The sequence below is a fragment of the Asterias amurensis genome, chromosome 10 (genome assembly GCF_032118995.1).
Source record: "Asterias amurensis chromosome 10, ASM3211899v1".
Lineage (NCBI taxonomy): Eukaryota > Metazoa > Echinodermata > Asteroidea > Forcipulatida > Asteriidae > Asterias > Asterias amurensis.
Window position 1 is genome coordinate 3,103,997 of NC_092657.1, and position 18,006 is coordinate 3,122,002.

Sequence of the window (18,006 nt, forward strand, 5' to 3'; positions counted from 1 at the left end):
ATTGTTATCACGCGCAAAACTTTCAAGTTAAAATCAATAATCTTTTCATTCAAAATTGTCTGCTTGCCTTGTTTACACTAAGATAACGTTTTGTTGCTATGTAGCCTTTAAGTATGAAAGAATCTGCTTGGGTCGATACGTCAGGTCGTTAACCATCTTTTGCATTTTTTTTTTTATTCATTCTGTTTTTGTTTTTAGGATTACTTTGTTCCTACTTTTCAAGACACTCTCCAAGTCGTGAAGGAGGAGCGAGTTCCGAAACTGACCACTCCCCAGGAGTTTACGGTGGTCCGGTACCCGATACCGGTCACGGACTATCGAACCCTCTGCACGCCCGTAAGTATTAAACGGCTAAATTTCGTCTTGGTTTCATGGTAAAGGGTTTAGGTACTATGTGTAGGACACAAAACACAATGTCAACAGATTTACATTCAATTTACACAGTTTGAAGATAATATTGTGGTAGAAAGCTTCTCTAAAAATATTATTTGCTGAGGTGGTGAGTTTTTGATAATGAGTAAAACAATGTCACTTAAAAAAATAAATGTCGTCTCAGTACAATGTATTAACGCGACTCTCCTGAAAACATTGATCTGTGTGATATCCACTTTTTTGCCCAACAATCTGACGACTATGAAGCTAACATTTGTACATGTAAATTTGATTACATATTGACATCTTCATTCACTGTGAGTATTCATGTAATGGTCAACCACTAGATCAGCAAAACCCTTCAAGGACACAAGTGTCACGACCGGGACTGGAACCTACACTCTACCGAGCAGAAACGCAAGAGCTTGAGTTCGGTGCTCTTAAGCGCCCTTAAGCACCTTTCGTTACGTAATTCATTTAAAAAATCATCCACGATAGACATGTAACAGCTATCTCTGAGTATTCATGTATTTTAAAATTTATTCATGTCAGAAATCCTGCACGATCGGTTTCATGAGTAACGACAGGGTAGAGGTCATCGAGACTGACCTTCAAATGAGACCTCAGAAGCTGACGGTTCTTCAACGAGGTGGTGGCAAACTGTTCACAATAGTACGAGATGAGGCACAGGTAAAATATGTTCTTAATCTATTCATGTATTCATGCATTCATTCATTTTGTATTTTTTGACAAATCCAACAGCGCCAATGTTAACATGTTGAAAGGGCAAGGCCATTTTTCATTTGGCAAAGGGCACTTCCATTGGAAGATCTTTAAAGTCAATGGGAAACTTTTGAAGGGGCACCAAGGCCAAGATCAGGGGCAATTGAGGCTTCCGTGGCCTGGCTGATTTTCTACCTTCCGCCCAGGTAGTAGTTAATAAATAGGACAATATTGTTTCGAGAAGTCTCCCGAATTCCGAAAATCTACTCCATGGTAGTAGAATATAAAGCAAGACAAGGTCTCAAAAGAACGTAATCTACATAGCAAGTATATACACCTATGGTGTTACTGCTTACTAAATTATTGATACCTCACCATGCAATGCCTCAAATCCCATAAACATGCAAAGAATATTACTGATGTTCGTGGTTGCGATGTTGGCATGAATCCCCTATAGTGCTTCCGTTTTAACTACCGTTGACAGGTAGCAAAAGACACCCTACAAGAATGCAACCAGATCAAGGACAATGACAATGTTTTTCCCGGTCAGTGTGATGAGTCAGTTTTTCCGGGTCAAAATAACTAGGGATCCGAGTTATTAGAGACCAATTCTGAGTCATGAGTTTGACACCAAAACGGGGTCATGCTGGCCCGGATGTGGATATGACGTCAGAGGACCCTGCTCCGGGGCTCGGCTTCATAAAGATCTCAAATTGATCGCAACTTCAAATCAATCGTAGTTGCTAAGTAAAGTGTGATGTCACAATACAAATCTCTATGGTGATACTGACATTTTGTCTTGCGATGAATTTTGTTGCTTTGTGAAATCGGACTTGTAAAATTAATGTCCACCGTCTCTATCCGTAAAGGATATAGGGACAGGTATTGGATTTACAGAACCAGTGATAACATTGGCTACAACGTACGTTCATAAACAATGTGTTTGATGTATTTTCCTTTGACTGTCGGTAAAAGGGTGCAATATTCTAGTAATTATAATGCGCAACAAGAATAATTGATCTGTATATTTCTGTGTTTATTCATTTAGGGCTACAGGGCGATATTACTGGAGGAGACCGGTATTTGTCTTCTCGCGAGACTTGAGGACATGCAAAACCTGGTGAGTGTATTACGGGAACAGATATACATAGATAAAGAAAATAATGGCCGCTCCAAATACTGCTTCTTTGTGGTTTTAAACAGTAGCTTTTATGAATGGTGGATACAATTTGCAGTTCATGGTTTGGTCGCCAGTGCAGCTGTTACATTCTTTGATGCGAAAACACATGTGGAAACAACAAAACAACTTTTATGAGAAACAAAGTATATTATAACGTGATCCTTATAGACTGGTCCCCTTAAAAGGACTGGTATTGGCTTTGTATGTATACACGTGTACGCCAGATTGAACTGCGAATCTCCATGACCATTTAGGCCATGTGAAATGAACGCAGGGTCAAAGATGATTATGGACGTGGGCTGAGGCAGATCTCTGGGGTAATTCATGAGTCTCGTAGTGTGACAGCAGATGTTCAGGCTACATTCGATGGTGCAAAGTACAACATGTGGAAACAGCAAAACAACATTTCTTAGAAACTAAAGTCCACATAACGATGATCAATCTCTGCATGTTATTTTGACCCCTTTCACTAATTCCGTTGTTCCGCTTTTGATATTTTCTTTCAGAAAATTCGCAGAAATTCAGCCAAGCCGATCATCGAGCAGCTCCGGGTGACTTTATCTCTCGAGCTCCCGGAGCAGCTTCTCGGCCAGATATCCGGTCCCATCACGGAGACCTGTCGCAACGTCCCCGTGTTCTGGGCACAACAGGTGGGCGACGGTGACGACATCAGCATCATCAACAGACTCAGAAGGAGTCTACTGCCCTCAAGAGGCGGTGATTACAGGGACGAGTTGACCATAGAGGGCGGTATTCACTTCCAGTGTTGCTGGTGTGCCGACGAGTACGACCCGTGCCCGTGTCAATGTGGCTTCTTCTAAAACATCTTCGGAACAATACGCGTCTGTAAATATTTACATATTATTATTGACCTGCATTTATATTAATTTTTTTGTTAATTAATTTGTAAACGTATTTCTTCAGACAATACAAAATGCGATAATTCAATATAGTAATTATTTTTTGGCATGCAGCTAGCTGTATTTTTTCAATGGCTAAAATCGCTCTGTTAATACCTTAAACAAAATGACACATTGGAAGCGCAGTGCACATAAATAAGTGTTCAATTTTTTATATTTTTTTATATTTATCGAACCTCAACAAAGTAGGTATACAGAGTTGAATCAGATAACCGTAACTTAAAATCTGTCGTATTTTTGTTCCGGTATTTGAAAAAAGGGTGCACGCTCCAAACGCTTTAGGCCCAAACCATAAACAATGCAGTCTGTAATTAATGAAAGTAAGGGCATTTTAGTCCAACAATTGTTTGATAATTTCAGACGCAGATATATCTCGTAACAATCTGTTCATCTATGCTATACTTGTGATTAATCACAATCAGTATCTTTCTTTTGGCGTACAGGTTGCAGTTTTGTGCTCTATTTTAAAGACGGTGGACACTATTGGTAATTGTCAAAGACTAGTCTTCTCACTTGGTGTATTTCAACATATGCATCAAATAACAACCCTGTGAAAATTTGAGCTCAATCGGTCATCAAAGTTTCGAGATAATAATGAAAGAAAAAACACCCTTGTCACACGAATGTGTGTGCCTTCAGATGCTTGATTTCGAGACCTCAAGTTCTAAATCTGAGGTCTCGAAATCAAATTCGTGGTAAATTACTTCTTTCTCGAAAACTACATTACTTCATAGGGAGCCGTTTCTCACGATGTTTTATATTATCAACCTCTCCCCATTACTAGTAATCAAGAAAGGTTTAATGCTAATAATTATTTTGAGTAATTACCAATAGTGTCCACTGCCTTTAAACGACATAAGAATCCGCCATTTTTATTTTTATTATATGACGCGGGTTTATATTGCGGCCGACAATCAGACAGTCATTATTTCACTGTCTTATACTATACAAATAAAATGTGTTCATTTTTTCGTACCTCTTTATGTATATAATTATTATATAATTATTATAAACAATAGCATTATTAATTAAACAAACTGAGATTGTAATAGATCGATGTAATCATTCAACGGACTGTATGCAGTGACGTCATCACTCCGCCATCTTGAGAGCTAAAATGTGATGCAACCATAAAAAAGAAAATCTGTGCGCGCGGTCCACATGATAGACTGAACTAAGCCCAATTTCATAGAGCTGATATGCACAAAAATTTGCTTAGCATGAAATTTCTTCCTTGCTAGAAAACAAGATTACCAACCAAATTTTCACGTGATTTCAGAATAAGCAAACTACAGCTGAATACCAGTAACAAGCAATTTGCATCAAATAGAAATTTGTTTGGCAATACTGTTTTTATCGAGGAAGAAATTTCATGCTGAGCAAATTTTCGTGCATAGCAGCTCGGTGAAATTGGGCACTGGTTCCCTGTCTTTATCTTGGGGATAGAGACAGGGATTGGTTCTGTATGTATACACAAGTCATGTACGTTAGATTTGACAGCGAATCACCAGAACCATGAATGCTATGTGAATCGAGTACAAGGTCAAAGGTGATTATGAACGTGGCTGAAGGCGTAAGATCTTTGGTGTAATTCACGAATCATGGGCCTCAAAGTGTGACTTCAGATGTTCAGACTACTCTGTGTGTGTCGACCTCCAACTGAGGGCGCCCTACTCTAATGACGTCATGTGCACATAGTATGTTGTACAGTTATAGTTTCACATTACAGTTTCTTACTTAATTTTGATAAACCAATACTCTTTTATATATTTTTTTTTTTGTAAAAAGAAAAAGTTCAGACTATGCAAAATAACACTCTGAACTTGAAGAGACTTTTTGTATCGGATTAATATGTGAATAAATTACCCTTGATCTACAATCTTGAAAGTGGAAGTGTTTTATTATTCAAGTTGTATTGTTTACACATTGTAGATCGTACAAAACTGTGATTTCTGCCCTCACAGTAGACTTGATTCAAGTCTTAGATCGCGGTTACTACTCCACACCCCAGCCAGCCACGAATAACGCCCCAACATTATTAGCTATCACGCCGGAGGTTGATTATTAAGATGGCGTTGTTTGTAGCGGCTATCAGGACGACTGAAAGCCACGATCAAAGACTTGGAACCAAGTCTACCCTCTTAGGTCGTGTCCGAAACGACGACTTCGGCTACAGCTACGTCTAGATCAGCGCGTCTACCAGTGTTGAAGAATAGGCAGACGCGCGCGATCTAGCCGTAGCTGTAGCCGAAGTCGCCGTTTCGGACACGGCCTTAGTTTCCAATGTGCTTTCGTCCCCTTGTTCGAATTTGGCGCCAAGTAAGAATGCACTTTATCCGCAAGGATAAAGTTAGGTACTGTATTGGCTTTAAACACATGCACGTCGGATTTAAATGTGAATCTCCAGGACCATGAAGGCCATGTCAAATGAATTGAGGTTAAATGTGATGATTATAGACGATGTGGACATTCAAACCGCCCTCTGTTGAAAAAACACTGTATACGTCATGATTCGCCGGGCAAAAATACGTGTAGTCATGGTAAGATTGCATATACTTGCTAGCTGGCTGCCAAAACACAAAGGTTTTCCCGGCGGTATGCGCGCGAACCATGTTATGGTTTTCGAGTGACGTCAGAGGTCACATCGTCTAAAATGACGGTGGGCTCGAAGTGTGACCTCAGATGTTCAGGCAAGAATGCACTGTTCTATAATGTTTAAATCAGTGAGCTTTGAAATTGAATCTTGTTGTTTTTAGCGTCCTTTTTTATGTACCAACCCTGTGCATTGTCAATAATGATAATGACTGTTCGAAAATAAACACAAAATTTACTCTCTTTGTTATATTTTATTATTTATAATTAATTTGTTTATTAATACTAATATTCTTGTTCATAATATTCATGCACAATGAAACGTACTTGGTACAATACCAAACATCTTTAAAATTTGACACATCACGCCATTCATGACATACAGAGTTGACAAATACTGAATTATTTGTTTAAGCATTGCCCGAGCTGGGCCCAATTTCATAAAGCTGCTTTAAAAAATAAGTAGCTGAGAAAAATTATGATTACCAGAATAAGGTTACCAGCTACATGCCACGTGTACAATCTGGCGTGCCTAAGAGCTCATTTAATTTCAAATTATATACACATAATAAGTAGATAGAGGAATGGTTTAGGCATACTTAGCCTTTCTGAATACACTGCTAGGTTTTTATTACTTTAAAGCTGCATAGTTAACGCACACACGGAAGTATAGTTGTTTATAGAAGCAAACAGTTCCTGGAATGAAGAGGTAACATTATCACTCAGTTTCAATTTCATTTTCAAGTCGCATCGAAACTGAAAGAGGAATATTTTGTATTATGTTTGGGAATGGTTTGAACACTATACAGATCACTGTCCTTAAAAGGTAGTGGACACTATTGGTAAGACCAGCCTTCACATTTGGTGTATCTCAACACCATGACAAACCTGTGAACATTTGAGCTAAATCGGTCCTCGAACTTGCGAGATAATAATGAAAGAAAAAAGCACCCTTGTCACACGAAGTTGTGTGCGTTTAGATGGTTGATTTCGAGACCTCAAGTTCTATCTGACTCATTTTGAAGTAATAGTTTTTGAGAAAGAGGTAGTTTCTCACAGCATTTGTAATACGAGAAAGACTTCGGGCTGAAGCCTTTCCGAGGCATCTGAAAGCACATAAATTTGTGCAATAAGGGTGTTTATCTGTCACAATTGTTTTCTTGCACCTTCGATGAACAGTTGGGCCCAAATATTCACTGATTAATTTGTTACTTTATGCATATGTTGGGATACTGGTCTTTGACAATAATTATAACCAAACGTGTCCAGTGCCTTTAAGATCTACAAATATTTTGCACAACTGCGTAACTTTTGTAAGTCTAACAACTGGCATACCCTGATACAATGTCACATATATAATATTTCGATGAAAACAGCGCTTTTTTTTTTTAATACTTAAACATGTATTCACAATTTGCCGCATTTCGTGTTTCGTAAAACATTTATATCTAAGTACATACAGCCGACGGAGGGCGCATTGTATACTTTTTTTTAAAAGTCTATACTGCTGGCACACCCTCTCACAGACATCATCTTTGGTGAAAACAGGGCAATTTCAGTAACTTAATATTATTTACATTTCGCTGCTTTTCGTAAACATTTAATTATGACTACGTCCATAAAAGCCTGAGAGGGCGCAATGTATAAGTTTGAAATAATTTCAGCTGCTAGCGATGTCGAGGTGCAAAATATCTCACCAAAACATTTTCCTGCAATTTCGTGAAGAATGTTTTTTTCGCTACGAAAACTAAAACAGTGTAGTATGACCAACAGCTTGCACTGCACTTTGATTTGAAACAAAATCTCGATGAGCTTACGGAAAGACAGCAACGACCAACATAGATATGTGGGTTCCAGTACAATGAACAATGCGGGCACAAAACCACTTTGTAAAAGCAGCAAAATTTTGTTTGCAGATAGAGAGAGGTTAAGTAGAATTTGAGAGTCTTAAATACTTTGCAAGGTACATTGAGAGTCGAATTGTCTTTTGCTTTGCATGATACACTGAGAGTCGACTTGTCTTTTACTGTGCATGATACATAGAGAGTCGACTTGTCTTGCTTTGCATGGTACCCTGCTATGAGTCGACCTGTCGTTTGCTTTACATGGTACATTTAGAGTCGACTTGTCTTTTGCTGTGCATGGTACATTGAGAGTCGACTTGTCTTTTGCTTTGCATGGTACCCTGCTAGAATCGACTTGTCTTTTGCTGTGCATGATACATCGAGAGTCGACTTGTCTTTTGCTGCGCATGATTCATTGAGATTCGACTTGTCTTTTGCTTTGAATGATACATTGAGGAGTCAAAAATGTCTTTTGCTATGCATACAAATACATTTTAACACAAACTGCACGGCTTTGAACTAATTATACTTCTACATTTTAGTGTCAGTCTCATCCTCTTTGGGGACATCCTCTTTGGGGAAATCGTCGTTCGACCCAGCCGTGGTGTCCTTGGGGGTTGACCTGGTAGCAGGCATCGGGGGTTTAGGCGCTCCCTTCCCGTCGCCTTTCTCCTCTGGCATGGTCGGAGTCCTCGGCCGGGGTGTTGGTGTAGGTTGAGGGGTTGTCTTCGTCTGGCTGTACGGGGGAGGTGGTGTGGGTGGGGCACTTCCAGGGGTGTGTGGAGGAGGAGGTAAGGGCGGGGTGCTGAGAGGTTTCCCGCCCGGGGATTGTGAGGCGAAAGGGGGCGTGTTTACGGATTTACCCCTCTTCATCGGGGGTGCTTGAGGGCGGCTTGGCTCGACATTACAGCACATGAAACCATTATCTGATTTGTGGAGTTTCTTCTTAGCGGGGTACACAAACTCTTGCTGTAGGAGAAGAGACTCGCCGCTGAACAGAGCAATTTGTTTGTAGGGGGTTTGCTGTGTGGAAGGAGCTTCTTCGTAAGCCACGCCCTCAATTGAATGGAAGCCGCTGATTCGCTCTTGGAACAAGGTGTAGTCGAGGAGTGACAGGCCGTTCTTACGCGTGAAGACGTCTCTAGGCGGGGGCGTGAGGTCACTGGAGGGGGTGTCTTCATCACCGTTGGGGGCGCCGTTGCTGGTTGAATTTACCAACTCGTGGTGCCCTGCTGCCCATTTTTTACACAGCTCAAGAAACGGCGACTGCTGCACGGACAGAATACGGATTGGTTTAGAAGTGACGAACATGCGCGCGCACGACGTGTCATCGGCGCCCAATTTGTTCTTATCGCGCATGGGCAGCATCACCGGGTCGTCGAGCCGAGTGGAATAAACATGGACGGCTGTTTCATGGTCCCAGTGGTCGCTAAAAGAGTACAGCTTTTTGTCCTTTAGTAGCGTGGAATAGCGCAAGTCTACGGCTGTTATGTTACATTTTTTCAAGACGTCTTTTGTGAGCTTTGATCGAAGGAAATTGCCGAACGTTCCGCTAGAGGTACAAATGTCATTATAAATACCAGATAGTTCTTCCATTCGTTTTTGTATACTGTCCGCCATGATGGAAATGATTCTGAAAGAAATAAAATTTGATAGGAATTAGATGATGAGGATGTGCGCTATGTACTTAGCAGGTTTGTAAAAACGAACCCAGTAGGCCTATGTTATACTCTAGCCTATGCCTAATATTAATAATTTAATTATTTTGCATAGGGCTTACCAAGTAACTAATACATCAGTTAAAATATAATGGGATCAAGTCAGAACTTGGCCCGTTATAAACGGTTACAACAAATAATTTAAATAACTTTTAAATTTATTTTTGTGATAGTGAGCTACAGCTTTAGTTTTACTAAAACTTATAATTAAAACCAAATGTAAGCATGTCAGTATTTTGTCTGACATGTTTCTTCATGTACTTCTTCTTTTGCCTTCACGAAACACAATATAACAAGAAAACATAAATCCAATGATTTCAATTTCCTGAAATCCAAACTCCAATAACAGATATCACGATATCACGACGCGGTAAACATTAGAGGAACTTCCGCATATTTAATAAAATAAATGTATTTTCCATTGATGTATGTGACTTAATTAAAGGTGAGTTGATTTTTAGATGAACTCGGAATATATTTCAAAATGTGGTAGAGTTTTTGAGATAAAATCCCTTTTCAAAAGGTGGTATAGCGTTTTTGAGATATCACCAAAAACATGGAGCGGCAATGTTTATGCAGAAAGAATAATTCGTAACAATTGGACGCCATAATCCGAGAAACGTTTTATAGTGAACTATTTTTTAATCCCTATTTTGTTAATTTTTTTTATCCAATCATTAATAATATATTTTACTTTATTTTTTATTTGAATGACGTTATATTTAATTGTGTAACGGTTTACTTAAACAACATAAACCGAGAGGCTAAATGCTGAATTGAAACTCATAAACTACAATGAAATGTCCTTGATTAGTAGGCCTAAATGTGACCAAAAGAAAAGAAAAAGAAAAAAAGGGAAATCAGATAATTAGGCCAACAAATAAGACAATAAAAAAAACATTAACATTAAAAATTATCAACACATTTGCAGGCTCGACCTTATTTTCAAAGATGGAAATATTTAAAAAGAAAAGAAGAAGAAAAAGATGAGAACTACAATGAAAAAAAGGAAAACAAAGCTAATTGGACCAGCATATTAAACACACAACAATATAACAAAAACCTTTTAACATTTCAGCAATTATTCAAATTGTTAAAGGCTTGATCTTATTTGCAAAGATTGAACAATTTAAAAATAGAAGAAGACGAAGTTGACAAAAGAAGAGAGTTCCACTGATAAAAAAAACCCATTAAAATTATTCAAAGATATATTACCGGCGAAATATTTGCAAAGACTGACAACATGGGATTAAATCTTTCGTCAACAGGACGTGGGACGACAGATATAAAGTGAAAAACAGGAAGACAAGAATTGACCATCCATGTCTTTGTCTGCGTTTTGGGATTAGACAAAGGTGAATAGAGCATGATAATTGACAACGTTCCCTTTTGGACTAGTTGCCTCAAGGAAAAGTGATTCACATCCTGTTGTTTTCGATAAACACAGTTGCAAACAAAATTTGAAAAGTTTATCTCAAGACTTGATCAATAAAGTTTTAGTTTTAACAGCAAAAGAAAACAAATTCATGATGAGGAACACAATTGAAACCATTCTGTGATTTGTATGTATTCCACGGCAACCACATGTCTTTTCATGGTGTTTTTGTTGTCGTCTATTTTTGTCTATTGTTAGTGATTCTCCATTGTTAGTAAATCGCATCAAAATCAAATTTTAAATATGCTTAAATCAGTAATTACTATGCATTACATATGATTCTCAATTATAGTAAATCAATTTCAAAATCAAATTTCAAATATGTTTATGTGAGTCATTATTATGCAATACATCATAAACAAATATGATACAATCAAAATGAGCAAACAAATTATACAAATAATGCAGAATAAAAACATCAGATAATGAAATTATACAACGAGACAAAATTGACAAGTTCTGGAAAGAAAATTAATATAAAATGTGGTAATAAGGGTTCAATAAATTTCACTCATAAAATAAGTATAGGCTAAGTTAGTAAAGGTGTGGTCTGGTATATATTCCAAAATCACACTTAAGTTCAGTAACAAACAAAATCACAACAAAGCATAATCGTTTTTAAAGGTATGGTATACTTTTGGTAATTGCCTAACACTTTGATGTATACCAGCATCTATGCATAAATAAACAAACCTGTGAAAAACTGGGCTCAAAATTGGCCATCAAAGTTGCAAGAAAAAAATGAAAGAAAAAGTTGCTGCACATGATTATGAGCTTTCAGATGCCTGACATTTTCACGGACTCAATTATTTCGTTGGCAAGTAACCTCTTTCTCTATAAAAAAAAAATTACATTATTTCAAAGGGGGTAGTTTCTAACAATGTTTTATAGCTTCAAAATTTCTCTAGTGCTCTTCAAATAACACCTTGCCTCTAAAGTAATAAACACAAGCACAATCATTCTTCAAAATAAAATCACAGTAAAAAATATTAAAATACTAATTTATTCCCGCATGGACGCCCTCTAAAAATTTAAGAAAGGTTGAAGGTCGTTCAATTATTTGGCTTTTCTAAAGGTGTATGTTGAGGTAGTATAGACTAGTCGTACATAATGAAAAAACAGTATGCATGACTGAATAAAATAACGTAGAACATGCAGCATGATAGGGGCCAGACCTACACTATGCAGAAATGACATGTTAATTGTTATGGTGCACTGACTAGCACAGCAACACTACAGCAATGGGTGAACCCCTTTAGCGTATTCCTACACAGTACACACCGTGCCGTGTCTACACAATTCTTAATATCACTTACTTTTTTACCGTGTCACCACACCGCAGCCCTGCCGTCCGTTTCTTCAAAATGCAGGCTCAATCTTATCTTACAAGGAAGAAAAACGGAGAGTTAAATCCCTGGTCAAACGACGTGGGACGACAGAAAGTGAAAACATGAGCCCGCTTGCAAAAGCACCGCACCTTTCCCTCAATAACCTTTGACCTTTGCGTTGTAATCGACTCTACAGTATTCGAAACTAGCATCAGAGTAATGCATTTACCGGTTGTACAGTACGTCACTACCAACGCACTCACATGATCGATACTGTACTTCAACACCACGGGCTAATTGAATAATGCCAGGGTCGATATTTTCACTTAATAAACAAGCGTAAAAAGCAGCAAGTGAATTTTGTGGAACAACAAACGTACGCAAATTGGGGGCGAACGGGGGACGAGTGCGTTGTAAGGACCCGAGGGGCATGGGTTGAATGCCCTGAAAAGAAGGCGTGGTATTAACACATTCCTTCCTCAACGTTCACTCACAGAGGAAAGGAATTTTTTTTTCTGACTGTTGTTCAATGTTATCTTCGTTGCTAAATATAGTGAATGTTGACAAAACGACTTTTGTTTGCGTTTGTTTGTTTGTTTGTTTGTCTTTTTTTAAGAAAATTTTTCCTTTGAAAATGGGATTTTTTGAGCCAGCAATTTTTTGTTTAAAGGCAGTGGACACTACTGGTAATTACTCAAAATACATATTAGCATAAAACCTAACTTGGTAACAAGTAATGGGGAGAGGTTGATAGTATAAAACATTGTGAGAAACAGCTCCCTCTGAAGTGACGTAGTTTTCGAGAAAGAAGTAATTTTCCACGAATTTGATTTCGAGACCTCAGATTTAAAATTTGAGGTCTCGAAATCAAGCATCTGAATGCATCTGAAAGCACACAACTTCGTGTGACAAGGGTGTTTTTTCTTTCATAGTTATCTCGCAAATCCGATGACCAATCGGGCTCAAATTTTCACAGGTTTGTTATTTTATGCATATGTTGAGATACACCAAGTGAGAAGACTGGTCTTTGACAATTACCAATAGTGTCCAGTGTCTTTAAAAACGGCAAGTTTTTGTTTAAAAGCTGCAAGGGGTTAAAGCCATTGAACCCTTTCGGTACAGAAAAAAAAAGGTTCACAGATTTACAAATAATTTACAGGGTTTACAGAAGGTAACGATGAAAGACTTCTCTTGAAATATTAATCCATGAAATGCTTTACTTTTTGAGAAAACGGTAAAACAATATAAATTCTCGTTAACGAGAATTACGGATTTGTTATAAACACATGTCATGACACGGCGAAACGCGCGAAAACAGGAGTGGGTTTTCCCGTTATTTTCTCCCGACTCCGATGTCCGATTGAGCCTAAATTTCCACAGGATTGTTATTTTATATATAAGTTGTGATACACGAAGTGTGGGACTTGGACAATACTGTTTACCGAAAGTGTATAATGGCTTTAGACTTGATCTTTTGAATGATTTTGAACCTTTTTATTTTTCGGCCAGGTAAAAATGTTTTTATTTTATTTAGGATTTTCAGTTATAAAAACTGCAACTTGTTCTTTTGACTGATTTTTAACAATTTTATTTTTTTCTGCCATTTTTTTTTAAATTGTCCTTTTTGAGCCAGGTTTTTCCAGGGGTTAACCTTAATCTTTGACTGATTTTGAACCAGAAATGTTTTTTTTGCCAGGATTTTCGGTTATAAAAACTGCAGGGGGTTAAACTTTTATTTTAGAATGCTTTGAGACAATTTTTATTTTTCGGCCAATTTTAAAAAATGGGCCTTTTTGAGCCAGGATTTTTGTCTTAAAAAACTGCAAGAGGATAAACTTGATCTTTTGACTGATTTTGAACGTTTTTATTTTTCGGCAAATTTTTAAAAAGGGGCTTTTTGAGCCAGGATTTTTTTCAGTTATAAAAACTGCAAGGTGTTAAACTCGATCTTTTGACTGATTTCGAACACTTTTTTTTCGGCAAATTTTTTATCCTTTTATTTTTCGGCCATTTTGTTTTAAATTGAAACAGGATTTTCAGTGATAAAAACGGCAAGGGGTTAAACTTGTTCCATGGACTGATTTTGAACCATTATATTCTTCGGCCAACTTTTAAGAATGGGCCTTTTTGAGCCAGGATTTTTTCGTAAAAAAGGTGCAAGGGGTTAAACTTGTTCTTTTGACTGATTTTGACCCATTTTATTTTTCGGCCAATTTTTAATAATGGGCAATTTTGAGCCAAGATTTTTTTGTTTAAAAACTGCAAGGGGTTAAACTTGTTCTTTTGACTGAAATGAACCATTTTATTTTTCGGTCAATTTTTAAGAATGGGCCTTTTTGAGCCAGGATTTTTAAGTTTAAACTGCAAGGGGTTAAACTTGTTCTTTTGACTGATTTTGACCCATTTTATTTTTCGGCCAATTTTTAAGAATGGGCCTTTTTGAGCCAGGATTTTTTGTTTGAAAACTGCAAGGGGTTAAACTTGTTCTTTTGACTGATTTTGAACCATTTTATTTTTCGGTCAATTTTTAAGAATGGGCCTTTTTGAGCCAGGATTTTTTCGTGTAAAATCTGCAAGGGGTTAAACTTGTTCTTTTGACTGATTTTGAACCATTTTATTTTTCGGCCAATTTTTAAGAATGGGCCTTTTTGAGCCGGGATTTTCTCGTTAAAAAACTGTAAGGGGTTAAACTTGTTCTTTTGACTGATTTGGGACAATTTTATTTTTTGGCCAATTTTTAAGAATGGGCCTTTTTGAGCCAGGATTTTTTGTTAAAAAAACTGCAAGGGTTTAAACTTGTTCTTTTGACAAAGTTGGGAGAATTATTTTTTTTCGGCCAATTTTAAAAAATGGGCCTGTTTGAGCCAGGTTTATTTGTTTGAAAACTACAAGGGGTTAAACTTGTTCTTTTGACTGATTTTGAACCATTTTACTTTTCGGCCAAGTTTTAAGAATATGCCTTTTTGAGCCAGGATTTTTTCGTTAAAAAACTGCAAGGGGTTAAACTTGTTCTTTTGACTGATTTTGAACCATTTTATTTTTAGGCCAATTTTTAAGAATGGGCCTTTTTGAGCCAGGATTTTTTCGTTAAAAAACTGCAAGGGGTTAAACTTTTTATTTTTTGCCAATTTTTAAGATGGGGCCATTTTGAGCCAGGATTTTTTGTTAAAAAAACTGCAAGGGGTTAAACTTGTTCTTTTGACAAAGTTGGGAGAATTAATTTTTTTCGGCCAATTTTAAAAAAATGGGCCTGTTTGAGCCAGGTTTTTTTGTTTGAAAACTACAAGGGGTTAAACTTGTTCTTTTGACTGATTTTGAACCATTTTACTTTTTGGCCAATTTTTAAGAATGGGCCTTTTTGAGCCAGGATTTTTTCGTTAAAAAACTGCAAGGGGTTAAACTTGTTCTTTTGACTGATTTTGAACCATTTTATTTTTAGGCCAATTTTTAAGAATGGGCCTTTTTGAGCCAGGATTTTTTCGTTAAAAAACTGCAAGGGGTTAAACTTTTTATTTTTTGCCAATTTTTAAGATGGGGCAATTTTGAGCCAGGATTTTTTGTTAAAAAAACTGCAAGGGGTTAAACTTGTTCTTTTGACAAAGTTGGGAGAATTAATTTTTTTCGGCCAATTTTAAAAAAATGGGCCTGTTTGAGCCAGGTTTTTTTGTTTGAAAACTACAAGGGGTTAAACTTGTTCTTTTGACTGATTTTGAACCATTTTACTTTTTGGCCAATTTTTAAGAATGGGCCTTTTTGAGCCAGGATTTTTTGTTTGAAAACTGCAAGGGGTAAAACTTGATCTTTTGAATGATTTTGACCCATTTTATTTTTCGGCCAATTTTTAAGAATGGGCCTTTTTGAGCCGGGATTTTCTCGTTAAAAAACTGCAAGGGGTTAAACTTGTTCTTTTGACTGATTTTGAACCATTTTATTTTTCGGCTAATTTTTAAGAATGGGCCTTTTTGAGCCGGGATTTTCTCGTTAAAAAACTGTAAGGGGTTAAACTTGTTCTTTTGACTGATTTGGGACAATTTTATTTTTTGGCCAATTTTTAAGATTGGGCCATTTTGAGCCAGGATTTTTTGTTAAAAAAACTACAAGGGGTTAAACTTGTTCTTTTGACAAAGTTGGGAGAATTAATTTTTTTCGGCCAATTTTAAAAAATGGGCCTGTTTGAGCCAGGTTTTTTTGTTTGAAAACTACAAGGGGTTAAACTTGTTCTTTTGACTGATTTTGACCCATTTTACTTTTCGGCCAATTTTTAAGAATAGGCCTTTTTGAGCCAGGATTTTTTCGTTAAAAAACTGCAAGGGGTTAAACATGTTCTTTTGACTGATTTTGAACCGTTTTATTTTTCGGCCAATTTTTAAGAATGGGCCTTTTTGAGCCAGGATTTTTTTGTTTGAAAACTGCAAGGGGTTAAACTTGTTCTTTTGACTGAAATGAACCATTTTATTTTTCGGTCAATTTTTAAGAATGGGCCTTTTTGAGCCAGGATTTTTAAGTTTAAACTGCAAGGGGTTAAACTTGTTCTTTTGACTGATTTTGACCCATTTTATTTTTCGGCCAATTTTTAAGAATGGGCCTTTTTGAGCCAGGATTTTTTGTTTGAAAACTGCAAGGGGTTAAACTTGTTCTTTTGACTGATTTTGAACCATTTTATTTTTCGGTCAATTTTTAAGAATGGGCCTTTTTGAGCCAGGATTTTTTCGTGTAAAATCTGCAAGGGGTTAAACTTGTTCTTTTGACTGATTTTGAACCATTTTATTTTTCGGCCAATTTTTAAGAATGGGCCTTTTTGAGCCAGGATTTTTTGTTAAAAAAACTGCAAGGGGTTAAACTTGTTCTTTTGACAAAGTTGGGAGAATTATTTTTTTTCGGCCAATTTTAAAAAATGGGCCTGTTTGAGCCAGGTTTTTTTGTTTGAAAACTACAAGGGGTTAAACTTGTTCTTTTGACTGATTTTGAACCATTTTACTTTTCGGCCAAGTTTTAAGAATATGCCTTTTTGAGCCAGGATTTTTTCGTTAAAAAACTGTAAGGGGTTAAACTTGTTCTTTTGACTGATTTGGGACAATTTTATTTTTTGGCCAATTTTTAAGAATGGGCCTTTTTGAGCCAGGATTTTTTGTTAAAAAAACTGCAAGGGGTTAAACTTGTTCTTTTGACAAAGTTGGGAGAATTATTTTTTTTCGGCCAATTTTAAAAAATGGGCCTGTTTGAGCCAGGTTTTTTTGTTTGAAAACTACAAGGGGTTAAACTTGTTCTTTTGACTGATTTTGAACCATTTTACTTTTCGGCCAAGTTTTAAGAATATGCCTTTTTGAGCCAGGATTTTTTCGTTAAAAAACTGCAAGGGGTTAAACTTGTTCTTTTGACTGATTTTGAACCATTTTATTTTTAGGCCAATTTTTAAGAATGGGCCTTTTTGAGCCAGGATTTTTTCGTTAAAAAACTGCAAGGGGTTAAACTTTTTATTTTTTGCCAATTTTTAAGATGGGGCAATTTTGAGCCAGGATTTTTTGTTAAAAAAATTGCAAGGGGTTAAACTTGTTCTTTTGACAAAGTTGGGAGAATTAATTTTTTTCGGCCAATTTTAAAAAAATGGGCCTGTTTGAGCCAGGTTTTTTTGTTTGAAAACTACAAGGGGTTAAACTTGTTCTTTTGACTGATTTTGAACCATTTTACTTTTTGGCCAATTTTTAAGAATGGGCCTTTTTGAGCCAGGATTTTTTCGTTAAAAAACTGCAAGGGGTTAAACTTGTTCTTTTGACTGATTTTGAACCATTTTATTTTTCGGCCAATTTTTAAGAATGGGCCTTTTTGAGCCAGGATTTTTTCGTTAAAAAACTGCAAGGGGTTAAACTTTTATTTTTTGCCAATTTTTAAGATGG

General features: G+C 36.8%; 2 protein-coding genes across 2 annotated transcripts in view; one reads left to right on the forward strand and one right to left on the reverse strand.

The window, feature by feature from the left end:
• LOC139942465 (uncharacterized) overlaps nucleotides 1-5,056 on the forward strand; it is a 32,921-nt gene extending 27,865 nt beyond the window's left edge. The window contains exons 3-6 of the mRNA XM_071939255.1: nucleotides 199-336; nucleotides 925-1,062; nucleotides 2,144-2,215; nucleotides 2,782-5,056. Of these exons, the coding sequence (XP_071795356.1) occupies nucleotides 199-336; nucleotides 925-1,062; nucleotides 2,144-2,215; nucleotides 2,782-3,096 (663 nt within the window). The 3' untranslated portion in view covers nucleotides 3,097-5,056. The remainder of the gene's footprint in view (nucleotides 1-198; nucleotides 337-924; nucleotides 1,063-2,143; nucleotides 2,216-2,781) is intronic.
• A 1,012-nt stretch (nucleotides 5,057-6,068) lies between these two features.
• LOC139943303 (uncharacterized) lies at nucleotides 6,069-12,410 on the reverse strand. Its single transcript, XM_071940126.1, has 2 exons — nucleotides 12,101-12,410; nucleotides 6,069-9,264 (listed from the first exon to the last, which is right to left on the reverse strand). Exon 2 carries the CDS (start codon nucleotides 9,249-9,251, stop codon nucleotides 8,163-8,165), a length of 1,089 nt encoding a protein of 362 aa, XP_071796227.1. The 5' UTR covers nucleotides 9,252-9,264; nucleotides 12,101-12,410; the 3' UTR covers nucleotides 6,069-8,162.
• Between the last annotated feature and the right edge of the window lie 5,596 nt (nucleotides 12,411-18,006).

Excerpts from the sequence above, each read along its gene's own strand:
- LOC139943303 (XM_071940126.1), bottom strand. The coding sequence starts at position 9,251 with ATGGCGGACAGTATACAAAAACGAATGGAAGAACTATCTGGTATTTAT.